The sequence below is a fragment of the Syzygium oleosum genome, unplaced genomic scaffold (assembly GCF_021117445.2).
Source record: "Syzygium oleosum isolate NSW1041296 unplaced genomic scaffold, Sole_v2.1 Sole_v2.21, whole genome shotgun sequence".
Lineage (NCBI taxonomy): Eukaryota > Viridiplantae > Streptophyta > Magnoliopsida > Myrtales > Myrtaceae > Syzygium > Syzygium oleosum.
In genome coordinates this window covers 5,316,387-5,333,603 of record NW_026607505.1, presented here as the reverse complement: position 1 = coordinate 5,333,603, position 17,217 = coordinate 5,316,387, and the positions used below count along the sequence as shown (strand labels likewise).

At 44.6% G+C, this 17,217-nt stretch overlaps 3 protein-coding genes across 4 annotated transcripts; 1 reads left to right on the top strand and 2 right to left on the bottom strand.

The window, feature by feature from the left end:
• Positions 1-36: 36 nt before the first annotated feature.
• On the bottom strand, positions 37-3,025 carry LOC115671161 (uncharacterized). The gene is made up of 6 exons (XM_030592631.2): positions 2,592-3,025; positions 2,070-2,177; positions 1,340-1,501; positions 1,088-1,259; positions 644-717; positions 37-510 (listed from the first exon to the last, which is right to left on the bottom strand). The coding sequence occupies exons 1-6, from the start codon at positions 2,994-2,996 to the stop codon at positions 430-432; spliced, it is 1,002 nt and encodes a 333-aa protein (XP_030448491.1). The 5' UTR covers positions 2,997-3,025; the 3' UTR covers positions 37-429.
• Positions 3,026-4,566: 1,541 nt separating this feature from the next.
• Positions 4,567-7,514, bottom strand: LOC115671033 (pollen receptor-like kinase 3). 2 transcript variants are annotated; one of them, XR_008818722.1, is made up of 3 exons: positions 5,964-7,514; positions 5,004-5,688; positions 4,567-4,911 (listed from the first exon to the last, which is right to left on the bottom strand). XR_008818722.1 is itself a non-coding variant. In XM_030592482.2 (2 exons), the coding sequence occupies exons 1-2, from the start codon at positions 7,450-7,452 to the stop codon at positions 5,120-5,122; spliced, it is 2,058 nt and encodes a 685-aa protein (XP_030448342.1). In that variant the 5' UTR covers positions 7,453-7,514; the 3' UTR covers positions 4,567-5,119. The 2 variants fall into 2 exon arrangements, 1 of the variants encoding a protein (XP_030448342.1); XM_030592482.2 differs by having other exon boundaries at positions 4,567-5,688.
• Positions 7,515-11,775: 4,261 nt separating this feature from the next.
• LOC115671034 (probable polygalacturonase) lies at positions 11,776-17,217 on the top strand. Its single transcript, XM_030592483.2, has 5 exons — positions 11,776-12,516; positions 13,447-13,567; positions 13,910-14,158; positions 15,720-15,873; positions 16,330-17,217. Exons 1-5 carry the CDS (start codon positions 12,052-12,054, stop codon positions 16,853-16,855), a joined length of 1,515 nt encoding a protein of 504 aa, XP_030448343.1. The 5' UTR covers positions 11,776-12,051; the 3' UTR covers positions 16,856-17,217.

The following is a 17,217-nucleotide window of genomic DNA, read 5'->3' as shown; positions in this document are numbered from 1 at the left end:
ACTTTGGTTTTAACCCAAAAGATAGAATAGTTAAACTTGTAGGAATCGGGGGTGACAATGTATATCAAAAGGCATTGTTCTGTCTCCTCTTACCAATGAATCTAAATCATTGCCCACAAGTGCCCTTATTTATGCATCAATGTCCAACAAGGCTGTAATTTCCCCTACTCGACGAAACAAGAAAGCTGTCATTGCGACTATTAGCAAAGAGAAGGAAAAGGGTGGACTAGCAAAGCACAAAAAGAACTAAATTGAGCAGTCAAAAGACTCCATATATATATATGTTCTCCTAAAATGACTTCCATGCTGAAGTGTGGTGAACATGACCGCAAGGAGATCGATGCGCGGACGATACAGACCAGGCCAACCACTAGTTCTTGGGGCTTTCAGCATCAGAAGGAATTTGTTCAAGCCGTGATGCACAGAATCTCATCTCTGCATAACTCCCCTAACAAATCCTTGCAAGGAGCTTCCCACTCCCGCGCCGACAACTTCTGCCAAATGCGTCACCTGACAATGTCACCGTCTCCGTCAGAGTCTTTTATTGTCCGCGAATTGAAAGACTAGAAGAATATACCATAGGGCAATAATTGCGACAAGAGGTCGAAAATGGTGGACATTTTTTAGAGTCCCGGAGTATTACCTCTTGGAAGGATTTTTTCAAGTCAAAAGCATCTTTCACTCGATTGTCCACAAATGCCCATGTATCGCGAAACTCTGCCCCAAAAAAGAAAGTGTTAATTAGGATTTCCACATGGAACAGAATAATCACTCTGTGTGTTAAACATCATCCGTTATGAACAAAGGCATGCATCAGAAAGTCAGTGCATTTCTTCAATGAAGTCATGAGCAAAATTAGGGCCCAGTGATTATGGACTATCCACAGCAATCTTCCAGGTTTTACATAACTAGAGCTAAATCTGACCAGTTGCTCACACTAATTATCGCAGATACAAATATTCATAAGTTTCCTCTATTCATGCATTGACTAACTTGTTAGATATGAAATAAGGACCACAGATGTATGTTCCACAAATAAATTAAGATAATAAGAGCGGCTATTTAAGTAGGGGAATTCTATACTGACCTGGGGAGCTATCAGTCAGCATATACACCTCGGAAGTTGAATATATTCCTCCAACAACAGTGCGCTTTACATACCAATCAATATCAGAGGATTCATCCCCAGCAGCGTGGCATATCTCATCTACCAACATTGCCCGCTGCTTAAGACTAGTTGGGACATTTAACAGTTGTGCCTGTTAGAAAATGCTCGAGATTGTGGTTAAAAAATGCAACTTTATCACCATAGGTAAAAAGAAAGACAATATAATATTACCTGAATGGCAAGAGCTTCAGCCCATTTTGATATATAAGGAACTTGCATTTCTAGGCGAATCCTAATGACTCTCAAAATCCTCTCACTAGGTATCAACCCATTTAATTCATCTCCAGAGTCGATCGTGTCGATAAGCCTTTGCAAGCAATCATCCATGAAATACTAGCAAGGCAAAACCAGGCAAATTAGCATCAATTGCTTTGTTATAGACAGAAAACCTACACATCCTACTACTACTAAGCACACTATATTTGAACGTGCATATGATAATAGGTCCTTTGTGATCATTCGTGAAAAAGACTGGTTTATTCACAAAAGGAAAAATCTCATGAGTAACTAGTACACAAACCCGGTAGTCCACCATAAGCAAATGTTTAGCAAAAAAGAACTAATAGAAGGCTAAAAATGAATAATATCAAACACCTACAACCCATGTAGAACTTTCATTTCCCTACATTTTCTTCTTGTCCTGGCATATGCAAACAAAAGTGCATTTTGACTTCTGATTGCCCCCATAATTGACACGAATTATGTGATCAACCACTTTCCAAAAAAGAACAGCAGGGAGGTGTTACCAAAAACAATGCGGCATCACATATATTGGCATAGCAAGTTCACTACTAGTGCTAGGCCTGCACTATGCTAACAATATGACCCAACAGGGTTATTCTATATTCAAGGTCAAATGAATAGCAAAGAACCACTCATGAAATTGATGAAATCACAATACCTCGACCAATGCAGCTCCTTTTCTTGGGAAAGATCCAACTATTGAAGGCGACAGACCAACATCCCTCGCCCCAGCAATCATGGCTGCTTCAGACCATCCCAACGTTTTCTGCAGGAACATAAACCAGAAACAATTACAACAAATTTGACAAACTACACAAAATTCGGAGCATTGGCACCCCAATGGATGTCTGAATGATAATAGAAAATCCAATACGAAAAAGTATAAGCTATAAGTTTCACGCTAATTCAAGACAAAAGATGCAAAAGGCGCCTCTTTCAGCTTGGTGCTGCTATACTACCATCAGTGACAGTAGACAACCTGTAGTCATACCGCACCTTCAAGTTTCATATGCGTCACACAATTGAATCGAACATTACCCACGTTGAGAAAGCAAGAAACATCCTTTGACGTTGCTAATCACCGGGACCAAAGCAAAAATTACTCTGCGCACAGGCGCAAGCGTGCGATTCAACAAAAAATACCGATAGAGGAAACGAAAAGAGCGGTGAATCAGCTGACCACGTGTCGGAGAGAGGCCCGAAGCACGCGACGTTGCTGCTCCTGATAATCCGCCAAGGGACTACTCCTCTGGCGGCGCCGAGCTTCCTCGGCAGCCGACAATGCGGGCCCACTCGAAGACGACGATGCGGACGCAGATGCGGATGCCGCTGCCGCCGCTGCCGACGATGATCCGGTGGAATCCACGTAATACGGAGTTTCCGGACTCGCGTGCGGATGGCTCTGGTGTTCGTTAGGGCTCGGACCCGGCGGCGATTGGCGGCCGTCCACGGAGGTGGAGAAGCGAGGGCCGCCGACGCCGGCCTGAGGGAGAGGCGATAGGACGCGCGCGTTGCGGTGGATGGCGGCGTCCCCCGCCCCGCGGAGGAGCGCCGCCGCCTTCGCCGCCGCCGCCACTCGGTACATCACTTCAACGAGTGCTCTCCGTTTTTCATTTTTCCGCCCCACCCCCTCTCGGTCCTATTATTGAAACGATCGAACCCCCATTTTCTCTGACACGTGGATGGCTTAATCGGGTGACACGTGTCGGGAGCAACGGCCACCGGTAGTTTCCGCGACAGACTCGGTAAAATTGTTCACACGTGTAAATTGCTTACGAAAATAAAATAAATAAACCTCACTTTTCATCCAATAATCTAAAAATATATGTTTTAAGGATAAGACATAAATCCTAAAATTGGCCTAATTCTCTAAAAAATCTCAAATTTTAAGTTTAGTCCCAAATTTATCCCAAATTTTTTTTAGTCTAAATTTCACTCCAGTCTTGAATATGCCCCGTTAACTCTCCATCAAAAATCATCATTAAGTCTTTTGACATGGCTAGTACACGTTAGCACAAAATCCCACGCAGAAGCTGAAGTGGAAAATCTCAACAAAAGCGTTGACGTTCCTTGCTCTGAATATTGAGAGAGGTTAATTCGCGTTCAAAGAGAGAGAACGCTTGAACGCTTAGTCGCTCCCTCCATATTAGGTTCGTTCTCTACACCACGAAGCCAGTGCCAACGAGCTTCTCAGTCCCCCTCTCCGTGGTTAGCCTCTCCTTTCATTTGGCTCGCGGACAAGAGGGATTCCTCCATGAATCGACTTAGTAGTGGACTCCATAGAGCAATTGGTCTCTTCCTCTACATGCTCTCGCTCGGTCGCTCATTGTTGAGTACATGGTACTGCCCTTCTAAGTTCTAGAGGAGAGGGTGGCGGAAATTGCGAACAAACCTCGTGACAGCCAGGTATTAGTTCTTTTGTTTGTTCCTTTTTTGGTTCCCCTTAAATTTAACTTTCATCGTTTCCAATGAGGTACACATGCATTTATCTTGTGTTTCTCAGTTTTTGCTATTTTTGTTACGTGTATGATTCTAATTAGAAGCTATATATATGTTTGAAGCTTGCTGTCGTTGTTTCCCCGTGCTGTCTATTAGTTAGCACCTGAGGATCAGCGCTCAGGTCCAGATTAAAGATTGTAGAGTCAAGTGGTATGAACGGTATCCGTTTACAGAGTGATTGAATAGGGTTCCTGATCTTAGGAAGAGAACGGAGATTCTCTTCATTTCTTGGACTCTGTTGGTCCCCAACAGCTTGTATGTCCTGTATGAACTCGTTCTGTGCATGGCCTATTCTAGGTGCTTGCGGACATTCATTTCCACAACATAAGAGCTTGCTCAATGAATGTTGAGAATCAAGACAATGAAAATCGAGCATTTTCACGAGAGAGCATGGGAGTTTCGAAAAACGATTCGTCGTATCAAGACCGGCCAGTTACATGATAAAGTATATCCTCCATTATCCGGGACAAGAAGATATTATATATTGGAGACATAGTTTGTGCAAGTCTGAACAATATGGTAAATAGCAGTTAAAAACTGAAGATGTTTGAATGGAGTATTACGGTGCTGCGAACATCATTCTTCTTACCATAAACACGAAACTCTCCCACTCGGCCAAAGCAACAAAAAAAAAGATCAATGAACTGTACAAATGAAAACAGTAGCAGCTATCGTCTCCGAACTGCTGTTCATATACTTGGAATTAAGGGCCTGTACATAACTTCAATCTCCAGATTAAATGCTCAACATCAATCCACCAGCCATAAGAATTAGCCGGGAAAATTAGATTGAAACTGTTAACAAAGTTCCGTCCCCGAACCCAGACCAAAACGGACACCAAACAACTTGATCTTGATGGACAAGATAGACATTAGACAACTTGAATGAGGAGGACATTGACCTCTTTTCAAAAGCCAAAACCGTGCCTGAGGTCCTCAGCCTAGCTTAGTGCCTGCATTTCTTTTTTCATTGTGCTATTGGTAAGTCAATGCGAATGGTACCTAAGAAATACACGCCGAAGCGCCTGAGTTCATCAACCTCAAGTGCCGAGAGATTTCAAAATGCTGATCAAACCGTTGCTAAGAGAGCTCACCGTTTCATTTTTTGCGATCCCCAAAAATGATGATAAAAGGTTGCGATGCTAATACGAACTATCCTATGTTGTCGCCTAGAGATACCTCCTTTCGGGCTGGGACAAAAGCGTACGCCTCAACCTTTTACCTCTTCTATGTTCCTAATCGCTTCCCTCAGGTCGATTCGGTGCTCGGGATTGCTCTCGGTGCAAGAAGCTCCAATATGGAGTAGCTGCAACATCTGAGGCTTGGCATTCGTGGAGCTCAGTATCTCCGGATCAATCACTTCCTCTTCTCTTTTTTGGGAAATTGCAGAATGCACCCATTGCACAACGTCCGTCCCGCCCTTTCCGTTGCTGAGGTATTGAGAAGGGAACTTTCCTGTCAATATTTCGAGAATGATGATCCCAAGACAGTAGACATCGCATTTCAGGGAGACTTGCTGGTTTTGTAGGGACTCTGGGGCTTTGTAGGCGAACATCGCCTGCACAGCTTGAGGAGAGTTTATTAGAGGATGGAACGCGTAGTCACTGAGCAATGGCTCGTAATCCGCATCTAAAAGAACATTGCTCGACTTGAGATTCCCGTGGGGTAGATCACACGATGCAAACTCTGATTGAAGGAAGCCTAACCCACAAGCAATTCCGTGTATGATTTTCAAACGGGTAGGCCAATTGAGCTCGGCATGACAAATACCGCGATCACCTGAAAAGAATGCTGTTACTGATCAGAGATATGTACGCATATAAGAGCAGCATAGGCAATATCGAAGAAACATATCAGAATACATCAATTGTTAGCTTCTGTGTCATTATTGTTGGCATAGGCTAAGATTACGAACGACTTTGAGGATTGTCATGTTTGGTATCAAATCAAGGCGAACGCCACGCAGTCTTTTTCGCTTCTTTCTGAAAAATTTAACATGCTGAAGACATCGAGTTAATGAGATGAGCTACTGACAATCAGCAACGACCTCCTACCGTGTAAGACGTACAACAAGCTGCCTTTGGGGACATATTCTGAAACCAAAAGCTTCTCCTCTCTCCGGTAATGATAAGCCAACGGCGTCAAGATGTTCTTGTGTCGTATCCTCCCGAACCGCCTCATCTCAGCATCAAATCCCTCCTTCCCTAACCTATTCATCTCTCTCATCCTCTTCACCACGACCGATAAGCCATTGGACATGACAGCCTTATAGGCCGAACCCAAGCCGCCATTTCCTAGTACCTCCGCAGCCGCCTTCATCAAATCTGACAGCCCAAACGGGCCCTTGTCCTCGTTGACCAGCACTAGGTCCCCCATGTCCTTGCCCTTCTGCGACCCTCTCTTCGAGACACTGCCTTTCTTGCTCGACGCCGCCCGGCTATGTTTCGAACTCGACACGTGCACTTCAACCGCCTCGTGGACGACCTCTTTTCCCAGGACGCTGAAGTCATTGTCTCTGTGCCGGGTAGAATATATGTAAGAGAATAACATTCCGACAACCAGCAATGCGCCCACCGTCCCAAAGATCACCCAGGAGTCTATGCTCTTATGCTCGGTGGGGCTCGACCGCATCGATTCGTCCACAACCACGGCGGTGGGTTTCTGCGGGTCCGAGCATATCCTGTCCAGAGGCTTCCCGCAAAGGCCCTCATTCCCCCTGAAAGAACTCACCCCGAATCTCACCAAACTTGCTGGGATTGGGCCTTCCAACTTGTTATGCGACAGGTCCAGCGAAGTGAGCTTCTCATTTTTGATCGCCGGGACGTGTCCTGAGAACTGATTCCCTTCCAGGTGGAGCTCCTTGAGGTTGGGAAGCTGTGCCAGGGACTCGGGGATCTCGCCCGAGAAGTTGTTGTTCGAGAGCCAGACCTTCTTCAACGACAACATGTGCACGAAGAAATCCTTCGGTATCTCCCCCGAGAACTCGTTGCCCACCAGCAGGAGCGACTTGAGGGCGCCAAGGCGGCTGAACTCGGGGATCGGGCCCGAGAAGGAGTTGTTCACGAGGCTGATGGTCCTGAGGCCATTGATCGTCTCTAGGGACTCGACGTCGACCTTTCCAGTGAGCCCCCTGTCGGAGAGGTGGAGGCCCGTGATGATTCCGTTGAAACAGATCACGCCGACCCACCCTTTACAAGGAGGCGTGCTAGGGACCCAAGAGTCCAACGCCCCATTGTCGGTTATCGACCTCTTGAGCTTGAGGAGGGCCTCATCCTCGGTGACGCAACCGGACAGGGAGGCCGTGGCGAGGACGAGGAGGGAGGACAGCAGGACACGGCGGCGAACAGCGGCGGCCATCGCCGAGCGGGGCGGGGGAGGTGGCGGTCGTCGTCCTCCGCCGGGTAGAAACGAGCCGCTGCGGGCCGGGTGCGGGAGGGTTCGGCGGGGCTGCTGCTCGGGGGAGTTTTCTCTAATTTGGCATTGGAAGAGTCTGTCATGTTGGTGTGGCTTGGAGGGCTCGCGATGGAGCTGGCAAATTTTCATGAGACATTCTAAGTATAGAGAGAGAGAGAGAGAGAGAGAGAGAGGCCCCTCTGTGCGGTAAAATGGAGGGAAATGGAATTGAAGGCGAGAAGCGAGAGATCATAGGTTTTTGGCTTTGACCAGGTCAACCAGGACAAGAGCCTCCATTAACGTGGCAGAGTTCACTAGGTTTCAGGACTCGAAACAAAGGAGGGAGTCCGCAGTATAACCCACAGCCAGGTTGGTTCTGAAAGGATAACGAAATGAATAGTCCTTAAATTTTAATTTAACGTATAATACTATATTTGAATTTTTAATTTGTTCTACGTAGTTTATGGATTCTATCCCAATGTTTAATGTGGACCATAAACTTTTAATAAATTCATGTTCAATTTAGTCCCTGAAATATATAAAAATGGTTAATGTTCATTGTTCAGGGGCAACATTGAACATTTTCATAACGTGCAGGGACTAAGTTGAATACGTACCGAAAGTCTAGGGATCACATTGAATAAATTAAAAATTTAGGAACCGTATTGCACATTGGATCAAAGTTTAAGGATCGTATTGAATAAATTAAAAGTTCGCGAACTACATTAAAATCGGGCCAAAATTCAGGGACCATTAACGTCATATTCCTTTGTTGATAATACACAAAGCTGTACATACGTGCACAATACAGACCACCCTCCTAAGTTCATGGACTACATCAAGATCGGATTTAGCGATTCTTTCAGCTGCACACATGGATTTTTTTGGGAGGGTCCATCTGGAGATGATTTGAAGGTTTCTTTTCACTGCTTTCGTTGAGACTTGACTTTCGAATAGATGACGAGGCATTTTAGATTATGCATATTTATTCTTAGGATTTTGAAATTGAACTCCAAAAAGGATGTGTTACACAACACATCTCTTACCCTAAGCTCCACATCCTCCCCTTTTTTGTTCTTCCTATCTTCTTGTTTGATCTTTAAATTTTGTAGCTCGCCAAGTAGTTTTTGACCTTTTAGATTGCACTCGTGTACCGGTTGTTGAAGATAGTGAAACTCCTCTTTCTCCCCGTAGTTTTTCCCGTCTTGGATTTCCACGTATATCTTGTGTCTCCTATGGTAGAGAATTTGGACAATTCTAGGGCTTTTGGCACTACAAGCTTAACTTCGACAGCCTCGAGATTTTGTCATCGTCCTCAGTTTCGATCTTATTCCAGTTAAAACTGCTAGTGGAGAAACATAAACATACATATCTAACCAAACATTGCGATTATCGTGCCATTCATTCTATTGTATCTTATAGGGTCGTGTAATATGTCTGGATCGGAATATCTAAGGGTACACTAACGTATCGTAACCCTGCTTTGTTTGCGACTATCTTGCACTTGGTTACAACGATTTACTGTAGTACCGTATATAAATTTCGCGACGTGTCATGACGTCCTTGTATTCAATTACGACGCATCAAACATTATACTTCAAATCTACGGTATCATAGAATTCTCCATGTGTATGTCAATCCTCGGCATCGTTTGACGATCTGCGGTCGCCCGTCGTCGCGTGTTCTTCCCTGGGTTGAAGGATCGGCCCTCTTGACTTTCCTCGTTTCAGTGTCTATAAAAAGTCAACGGACAGCAAACCAGATCGAAGGGGCAAAAGATCCGTAATTGTAGGTGATTCTCGCTATCTCTTTTGATCCATTTCTTGCGGAGGGAAGATCTGTTGTTTTCCCGATCGTGATGAACATCCAACCACAAAATCGATTCCTCGGTATATACCGACGCGCTCCATCGCCGATTAAAAAAAAAAAAGATGACGATGACGATGACTACAACAACTTGTATGTGTCTTTCATCATCCGTAGCATTGTAAATTTGGTTCGGTATTCGAAATGAATATTCATGCAATCCGGTAATCCGAAAATTTTGTGGAAAGATTGCACTCTAGCTCAAGCAACCGTTCACGCAGTTGCTATTTGTACAGATACAAATGTTGTGCCCCCGACATGACCTTCGAAAATAGACCTAGGCCCCGTTTGGTAACGTGCCAAATAGTAAAAATTTCTGTTCTTTTGTTCCCAGAAATAGTTTGGGAACAGAAATGCGTTTGGTAAACTTTTTGTTCCTCGGCACATTTTTGCAAAAATTTGTGCCGAGAAACAGTTTTGGAAGAGAAACAAGAAGTAAAAAAAAGTTGCTTCTTGTTTCTCGGCACAATTTTGAGAATCAGTTTTTTTTCTTTTTTTTCTTTTCTTATTTTTGTTCTTCCTTGGCTGAGCCGGCCGCCGGTCGCCGGTCGCCGGCGGCCGGCCACGGCCCAGGGGCCGCGAGGGCGTCACGGCCCTCGCCGGCCGCCGGCGGAGGTGAGGGTCGCCCTCGCCGGCGAGGGCGAGGGCCGGACCCTCGCCGCCCGGGCGAGGCGGCCTCGCCCGGATCGAGCGAGGCCGAGCCTCGCCGTGAGGTCGCGACGGCGAGGCTCGGCCTCGCCAGATCTGGGCGAGCCGAGCCTCGCCGTCTCGGGCGAGGCCGCCTCGCCCGGCGGCGAGGGTCCAGCCTCGCCCTCGCGGCGAGGGCGACCTCGCCTCGCCGCGGCGCCGGCGAGGTCCGTGACGCCCTCGCCGGCCCGGGTCAGGCCGGCCGCTGGCCGCGCGGCGACCGGCCATGGCCAAAGAAGAAAGTAGAAAAAAAAATTTTAAACAATTCAAAATATTATTAAAATATTATTTGGGAACGTAAATTTTGTGTAGTTACTAAACGCATTTCTATTCTTTTCTACTCTAGGAATAGAAATTTTGACAGCTTTATCAAACGCCTTCAAATACCCGTAAATTGTTTCCGCAAGAATCAAAAAAAAATCATTTCGTTCGTAATAGCAGGCGCACAGACGAATGTCGATCTACGCGCACCCCTAGCCGCCAGGGCTCGCCGCCTGCCCATCATCCAAGAGGGGCCTGGACATTTTTCTAACCCGTCGAGTCCGGGGCCCGACCCCGATCGATGTTCTGTTGTACTTAGAACGCCCAACAGGATTTGGTGTGCATAGAGTAGTTGGCACGGTACATCCGAAGGTAAAGCTTCAACCGAAATCAACAGGACATCTCTCTCTTGCAGAATTCATCAAATTCGAACAGAAGAGAACACGTCTCTGTCTTTGGTTTAGGTAGATATGGCCGATCCACAGCTGCTTCGATGACCCCCCAATGATCGTAACCCCTCACCTGTTCACCAAACTCTCTTGTCCTGCACTTACTTCGCATCGGTACGAGAGAGAGAGACATCATCAACGACGACAGTTACAAATTTAAAATGACTTCCTCAATCGGTATTGTCCCAAAAGACATCACACCAAAAATGAAGGGAGGAAAAAGCAAAAAAAAAAAAAAGAGCCAGTTGCCACACACATTACGGGTAATAAATTCGGTTCGGTCCAGTTTCGACGGCCCCGTTTCTACCCCATATAAGGAAAACTCCGTCTCCTCACCGCGTATATTCCCGGGAAAAAACCGGATCATCGGACTTCTAAAGAGGCCGGTCGGTTTTTCGACCGCGCATCTGCTCCTACCTAACATGAAAAGATTCCCATTACATGACCTCCTCGTGCCACTTTCGACCACGTTTGTTAATTATACCACGAAGCATCTAACCTGATCTTCTCCACCGGTTCTAAGCTGCCCCTAGTAAATGCTGGGTCGACACAAAAACCGAACCAGCAAATCCACAAGTCTAGTTCTTTAATTAGACTATAATCATAGTATATGTCCAAACCCGGGATCTTGATGTCACTAAAGTGGTAACGACAGGTAAAGGCCATCGAATAGGAAGCATCCGCAACGTCGCACGATGGTTCTCAGTTTATCAGCACGCGGCTTCGACTCGACGACTTTCGACAATTTCCGCTCCGTATACATGAATAATGCATCTCGTTTATAATATAAATTAGATCTAAATCACTATAATATTTCGTCAAGTTGAAATTTACTAAATCCTCTCGAATTCGTATTTTAAGTCTAATTAAATAAAAAGGATTAACACCACGAAATATTCCAAACCGCTATATATATGATAAAATTACCCCAGACTAAATTTTTTATCACAAATGTGACCAATTTATCCTAAGCTAATTTTTTGACCATAAAAAATCCTAAACTGGTACACATGTAATAAATCTATCATCCACTAGTTTCTGTTAAATTAGATTAATATCACGAAAATTCATAAATCGGTATACCTGTGTCATCCAACTCTACAATTTGGAGTCTTTAATGGTCAAAAAATTAATTTAAAATAAAAAAAAATTACGAAAGTGATAACATGTTTAACGATCATTTAGGCTGTTGAATCAAAGCACATCTTCTTCTTCTTTAGAAGAACACAGAGTCTTCGCTTCGAATCCACTCCATCTTCATCTTCTTCTTACCTCTGAAAATCAAAACAGCAGCAACAAATCCACCTGACCGTGATTGATCAACCGAAACCACAAACACTTCAACAACATCTCCCCCACCATCAGCCATTTCCGCCAAGCCCATCCTCCCCCCATGCCGGAGCTCCCTCTCGCGCTTCGCATCGGGCGTTTGAATTGAGTTGCCGGCGCGGCGATCGACCGGATTCCCGCTCCTCCGTCACTAGCCATGGTGGAAACCCTAGGCCTCGCCAGATTCGGCCACCACAGGCTCGATCTCCGGCGCTGGATACCGGCCTTCGTGTCCTCCCACAAGACGCTCCTCTCCGTGGTGTGGATCGCCGCCCTCGCGTCCGTGCTCCTCTGGCAGAGCAGCGCCGTCGGCCCCGGGGGGCTCTCGATACTCCGGTGGCGGTCGCCGGGTGGTGGGGAGGAGGCGGCGGGGGGGCGGGGGGCGGCGGTGCCGAGGCTCCGGCCGGCGGCGTTCAACCTGACGGACTTCGGTGGGGTGGGGGACGGGGTGACGGTGAACACGGCGGCGTTCGAGAGGGCGGTCGCGGCGATCGCGAAGCTGGGGAAGAGAGGCGGCGGCCAGCTCAATGTGCCTGCTGGACAGTGGCTGACGGCGCCGTTTAATCTGACGAGCCACATGACGTTGTTCCTCGCTGAAGGAGCGGTTATACTCGGCATTGAGGTTGGTGATTGTTTTGGCTCGGCGCCTGTTTTATTGAAATTTTGCGAACAGTTGATGCTCTGTTTCCCAAGTAGCTTCGGTTGACTAATTCTGGCGAGCATGAAACTAGTTTAAGGTTTAAGGTTAGTTCTTTTCTGTTTGGTTTGGATTGGCTATTTCAACAAGAGTAGAGCGCGAGGATGTTGTTGAGAAAAGAATGGGATTATCAGGAGGAGGACTGTAGGTTCTATAGGGAAACGAGCAGGATGGTTTCAAAGTGTAGGTGACATGTGCTATTGCCTTTAGGTGGAATTTGTTTGTCCAAAACAACAAAGGCTACTTATTTCTGGATCTCTGCGAATGCTGTAGGAGTTTGTATTGATCTCGAGATCGATCGACAGATCAAGCCTCTTATGAACTGAGTTTACCAAAAAAGTACAGAAGCATGTTTCTAGAATGGTATGATGATGTAGAGATCAGCTTGGATTAGTGATGCTTGAATGTTTTGGCAGTACTGTACAAACTACTCCTTGTGTCATTGATCAACATGTCGCCACAACCTTTATGTTCATTAAAAGCAGGGAACAATTGTGATGGTTCTATAGATGGTCTTAGTTCTCATTCGTTTTTCAAAGATATTTAATAGGCTAATGAGTGCAGTCCATGTGTGCCTTATCGTGGCTAACACTATTTTGGCTGTGTATCCTCGGTATCCGCATGTATTTCTGCATTCTGGATATAGGACAGGCGGAAGTATCAAATTACTTGCCTATATTCGGGGTGCTTTTGGACGGGGGGTTTGTTCCTTATAGGATGCTTTTTAATCTAGAAGACAAAAGAGTATGTGTTGCAAGAAGATCATCACTACTGGTTGAGTTTTTCTCTACTGTTCCTAGATCTGCTAAATTTAATCAAACTTTCTTGTATATCTTCCTTTTTGGCTACTTACAGGATCAGAAGTACTGGCCATTGATGCCTCCACTGCCTTCTTACGGTTATGGTAGAGAGCATCCTGGACCTCGATATGGAAGTTTGATTCATGGTCAAAACCTCAAGGATATTGTTATAACAGGTTGGTGTTTCTCCTTGTATGGATAGTTGCTTAACAGTTCTCATCATTGTATCGTCATTGAAACGAATCAATGACTCGTAAAAGTAGAGCAAATCTTCTCAGATAGAAAGGTTGAGAGCACGATCATGTGCCTACAATTTCAACCAATGTGAGTCATTAATTCAAGTGCTTCAAGCTGACGAATCAGTAGCTAATGAATCAGTAACATGGCTTGGTTACTAGATTGATAAATTCTCAATTTGAATCTATTTGAGCAATATTAGATCTGAAGAATTTTTAGCTGTCTTTATTTAAGAACTCATGTCTTACTGCCTTTCTGATTTTTTTTTTCCTGATAAACAGGACATAATGGCACCATAAATGGACAGGGCCAATCATGGTGGAAGAAGTACCGCCAAAAGCTTCTTAACCACACTAGGGGCCCACTAGTTCAGATCATGTGGTCAAGTGACATAGTTATCTATAATATTACTTTGCGGGATTCTCCTTTTTGGACACTTCATCCATATGATTGCAAAAATGTGACGATTAAGAATGTCACTATATTGGCTCCCATATTTGAGGCCCCAAACACCGATGGAATAGATCCTGGTGAGTCTGTTTTTTACTAGCCTCTTTCTTTGAGCTCTCTTGATCTGTCCATTGGCTTATGAGTCTATTGTTTTTCTTTCCTAGCATATCTTGACTTCTTCTTGGTCTGAATATCTTCTGATTCTTTTGGTATAATTACCGATGGTAGTGCAGTAGTGTTACCATTTTTAGGCTAACCCTGGCAGCAGAAGAAGCCATGTCTAAAATATTCAGGACTGTCTAGTCGGGTGGGAGTGCTTCATTTTCTTTCCTTTTGGGGATAATGGAGAAATTTTGGAGGGTTAGTTTTTCCTCATGTGCGTATGAATCATCTGATAAGGAGTTAGTAAAAGTCAGTGAAAAGTAATTTCCTCAAAAGCTAAAACTCTAAAGTTGGAGGTGGGCTGCTCCCACTTGTAACTCTGTGGAGTGGTCTTAAGATGTAACTGATGTGAAAATCCCTTAATGCAAATTAAGTTTATTCTTTTCTGTTAGATTATTTTTCTAGGATAAAAGGCCATATGCCTTGCCATTAAAGTTTAAGGGGAAATTTCATAGGACAAGCATTGAGGCCAATGCATGGCGTGGAATGGTGGGTGGTCAAACACTATTACATGCACAAAATGAGTATAGACGAGTGTGGGTCCTCGAGAAAATACAGGTCAGAGGCAAATTGGGTATCTCAATCGTTGATGAGATGAAAGTTCGTTTGAGATGGTGTGTGCCATTAGTATGACAATTAGAAGATGTGATTTTAGGGTGGAAATTCATGTTAAAAAGGGTGGTGAAAGATCGAATGAAAAATGTGATATGGGACATAAGGAAGGCATTGAGCAAATAGGTCTTACAGAACACTTGGTTTAGTATCAAATGCAATGATGTAAAGAGGTTTGTATAACCAATCACAGTTAGTGGTATCAACCGTAGTTGTTGTTAAAGGTCATATTCCTGCAATTGGAGAAGTTATAGTTTTTAATGACTTCTTCAAACATAGTCATGGCAGAAGGTACCAAGGCACAAGTTGAAGAGACGTTGCTGAGCTATTCAATAGTTGGTGGACAGTGCCTGTTCTGTTCTGTACTTTTTTTGGGTTAAAGATGCCAGGGCTGAGTTACCGACGTCGATTGATTATTGCGGAGAATTTCATTTTCAGGGATGTAACATTAATTGCTGGTGGAGTCATTTCACTGCGAGGTAGTTTCACAGGAGTTTCGGACGGTCAAATCATGCTTGTCCAATTGCAGTTTCATTTGAAGTAAACTAAATTGCTTGGCAATATAAACCTTAATGTGTTGTGCCCTTAATTATTGCACCTCGGTGCAATTTCCTAGGATTTTAACTTGGCACCCCCTGGTCGGTTGTCTTGGCAAACAGTTAGATGAATCTTAGTAGAGGAGCTTTTCTACATCAATATTTTCATCTATTTGATGCTTCTGAAGCAAGCGCGGTGCATACAATTGTATATATGTCCCAATTCGGGTAGCAAGGAAAGCTTAGTTTTTTATTATAGGGTTGTTTTTGTCCTGTTCTTTTCATCAAGTACATCAGGATAACAGGCTAACATTTATTTTGTACATGGTAGATTCATGCGAGGATATGGTAATTGAGGATTGTTATATAAGTGTTGGAGACGACGCGATTGCAATAAAGAGTGGATGGGATCAGTATGGAATTGCTTACAGACGACCATCGAAAAACATACTCATCCGAAACCTTGTTGTCCGCTCTATGGTCAGGTAGCTCATTTTCACTGCACAGGACATCCAAAAATTTTGACTCGACATCCTTGGGAATTCCATAGTTGGATTTGCTGTCCACATTCTCATATTTCATCACCTTGAGTGGTAGTTAGTCTATTCTTAGAACATCAAATCTTCATGTCTACGATGGATCTCAAGAATGTCTATGTTCTTCAAACTATGCTTTTTTCACTTAGTTAAATGGATTATGATATGCTATTATTTACAACATGCAAAATCCACTCTCGCTTACCACTACTTAGAATGCAGAGTTGTAATGGATCTTGCTGGATTGTGCGTCTATCAGTAATATCAAAGTAGTATGCATCTGAAGAAGCAGTTTTCAGATAGAATGCCAGAATTTGTCCTTTTAGGCTATCTTAGGCACTTTGTTAGTGTTCGTGAGTCAGCATATTATGTAGTGCATGACTAATAATATTTTTTATGTAACAGCGCGGGCGTATCCATAGGCAGTGAGATGTCTGGTGGAGTATCAAATGTCACCGTGGAAAACCTCCTCGTGTGGGATTCCAGGCGTGCGGTCCGGATCAAGACTGCACCGGGAAGGGGCGGTTATGTTCGACATATAACTTACAGAAATGTTACATTTGACAATGTGCGGGTTGGAATCGTTATCAAGACAGACTACAATGAGCACCCTGATGAAGGCTATGACCGAAAGGCCTTCCCCACTCTTCAGCACATAAGCTTCATCGGGGTCCATGGCCAAGGAGTTCGTGTGCCAGTTCGCATCCAGGGAAGTGAAGAAATCCCGGTCAGAAACGTGACTTTCCGGGACATGTCTGTCGGGCTGACGTATAAGAAGAAGCACATATTTCAGTGTGCATTTGTCCAAGGTCGTGTAATTGGAACAATCTTCCCTGCCCCTTGCGAAAATCTCGACCTTTACAATGAGCAAGAGAAGCTCGTTAAGCACTCAGCCTCGCAGAACATCACAGACATCGATTACGATATTTAAGGTGATTTCTGTTTCTCGGCACCAGGTTTTCCATCTCTCAGAGGTCTGTGAGTTTCATTACACGATCCAAATGTCTCGTTTCTTTCGGCCAGAGATACAAGTATCCTGTTGGGAAGGGTGGGAGTCATGATACTTGTCATCTTCCATTTTTCTTCATTTCTTACCCCTTTGGCCCGTCGTTTTTCCAACTTTTATGCTCGACGGGGTTGTACTTGTACATATGGAAAGTAGCTTTTAGGTCACTGGAAGTCGAAATCGAACCATGGTTTATGTTAATTCTCCAGTTTTCTTTCCTGTCCGAAGCTTTGTCCGATGTTTTATCTCACATCTGAGGAACTGTATACATGTAACTCAGTTTTGCC

Bases quoted from the DNA above. Each gene is read 5' to 3' on its own strand.
- LOC115671034 (XM_030592483.2), top strand. From the start codon at position 12,052: ATGGTGGAAACCCTAGGCCTCGCCAGATTCGGCCACCACAGGCTCGAT. The intron at 12,517-13,446 runs GTTGGTGATTGT...GGCTACTTACAG, and splicing joins CGGTTATACTCGGCATTGAG to GATCAGAAGTACTGGCCATT. The intron at 13,568-13,909 runs GTTGGTGTTTCT...CCTGATAAACAG, and splicing joins CAAGGATATTGTTATAACAG to GACATAATGGCACCATAAAT.
- LOC115671033 (XM_030592482.2), bottom strand. From the start codon at position 7,452: ATGAAAATTTGCCAGCTCCATCGCGAGCCCTCCAAGCCACACCAACAT. The intron at 5,689-5,963 runs GTAGGAGGTCGT...CATTCTTTTCAG, and splicing joins CTTGTTGTACGTCTTACACG to GTGATCGCGGTATTTGTCAT.
- LOC115671161 (XM_030592631.2), bottom strand. From the start codon at position 2,996: ATGTACCGAGTGGCGGCGGCGGCGAAGGCGGCGGCGCTCCTCCGCGGG. The intron at 1,502-2,069 runs GTATTGTGATTT...TTGCCTTGCTAG, and splicing joins AAGGAGCTGCATTGGTCGAG to TATTTCATGGATGATTGCTT. The intron at 1,260-1,339 runs GTAATATTATAT...ATTTTCTAACAG, and splicing joins CTGAAGCTCTTGCCATTCAG to GCACAACTGTTAAATGTCCC.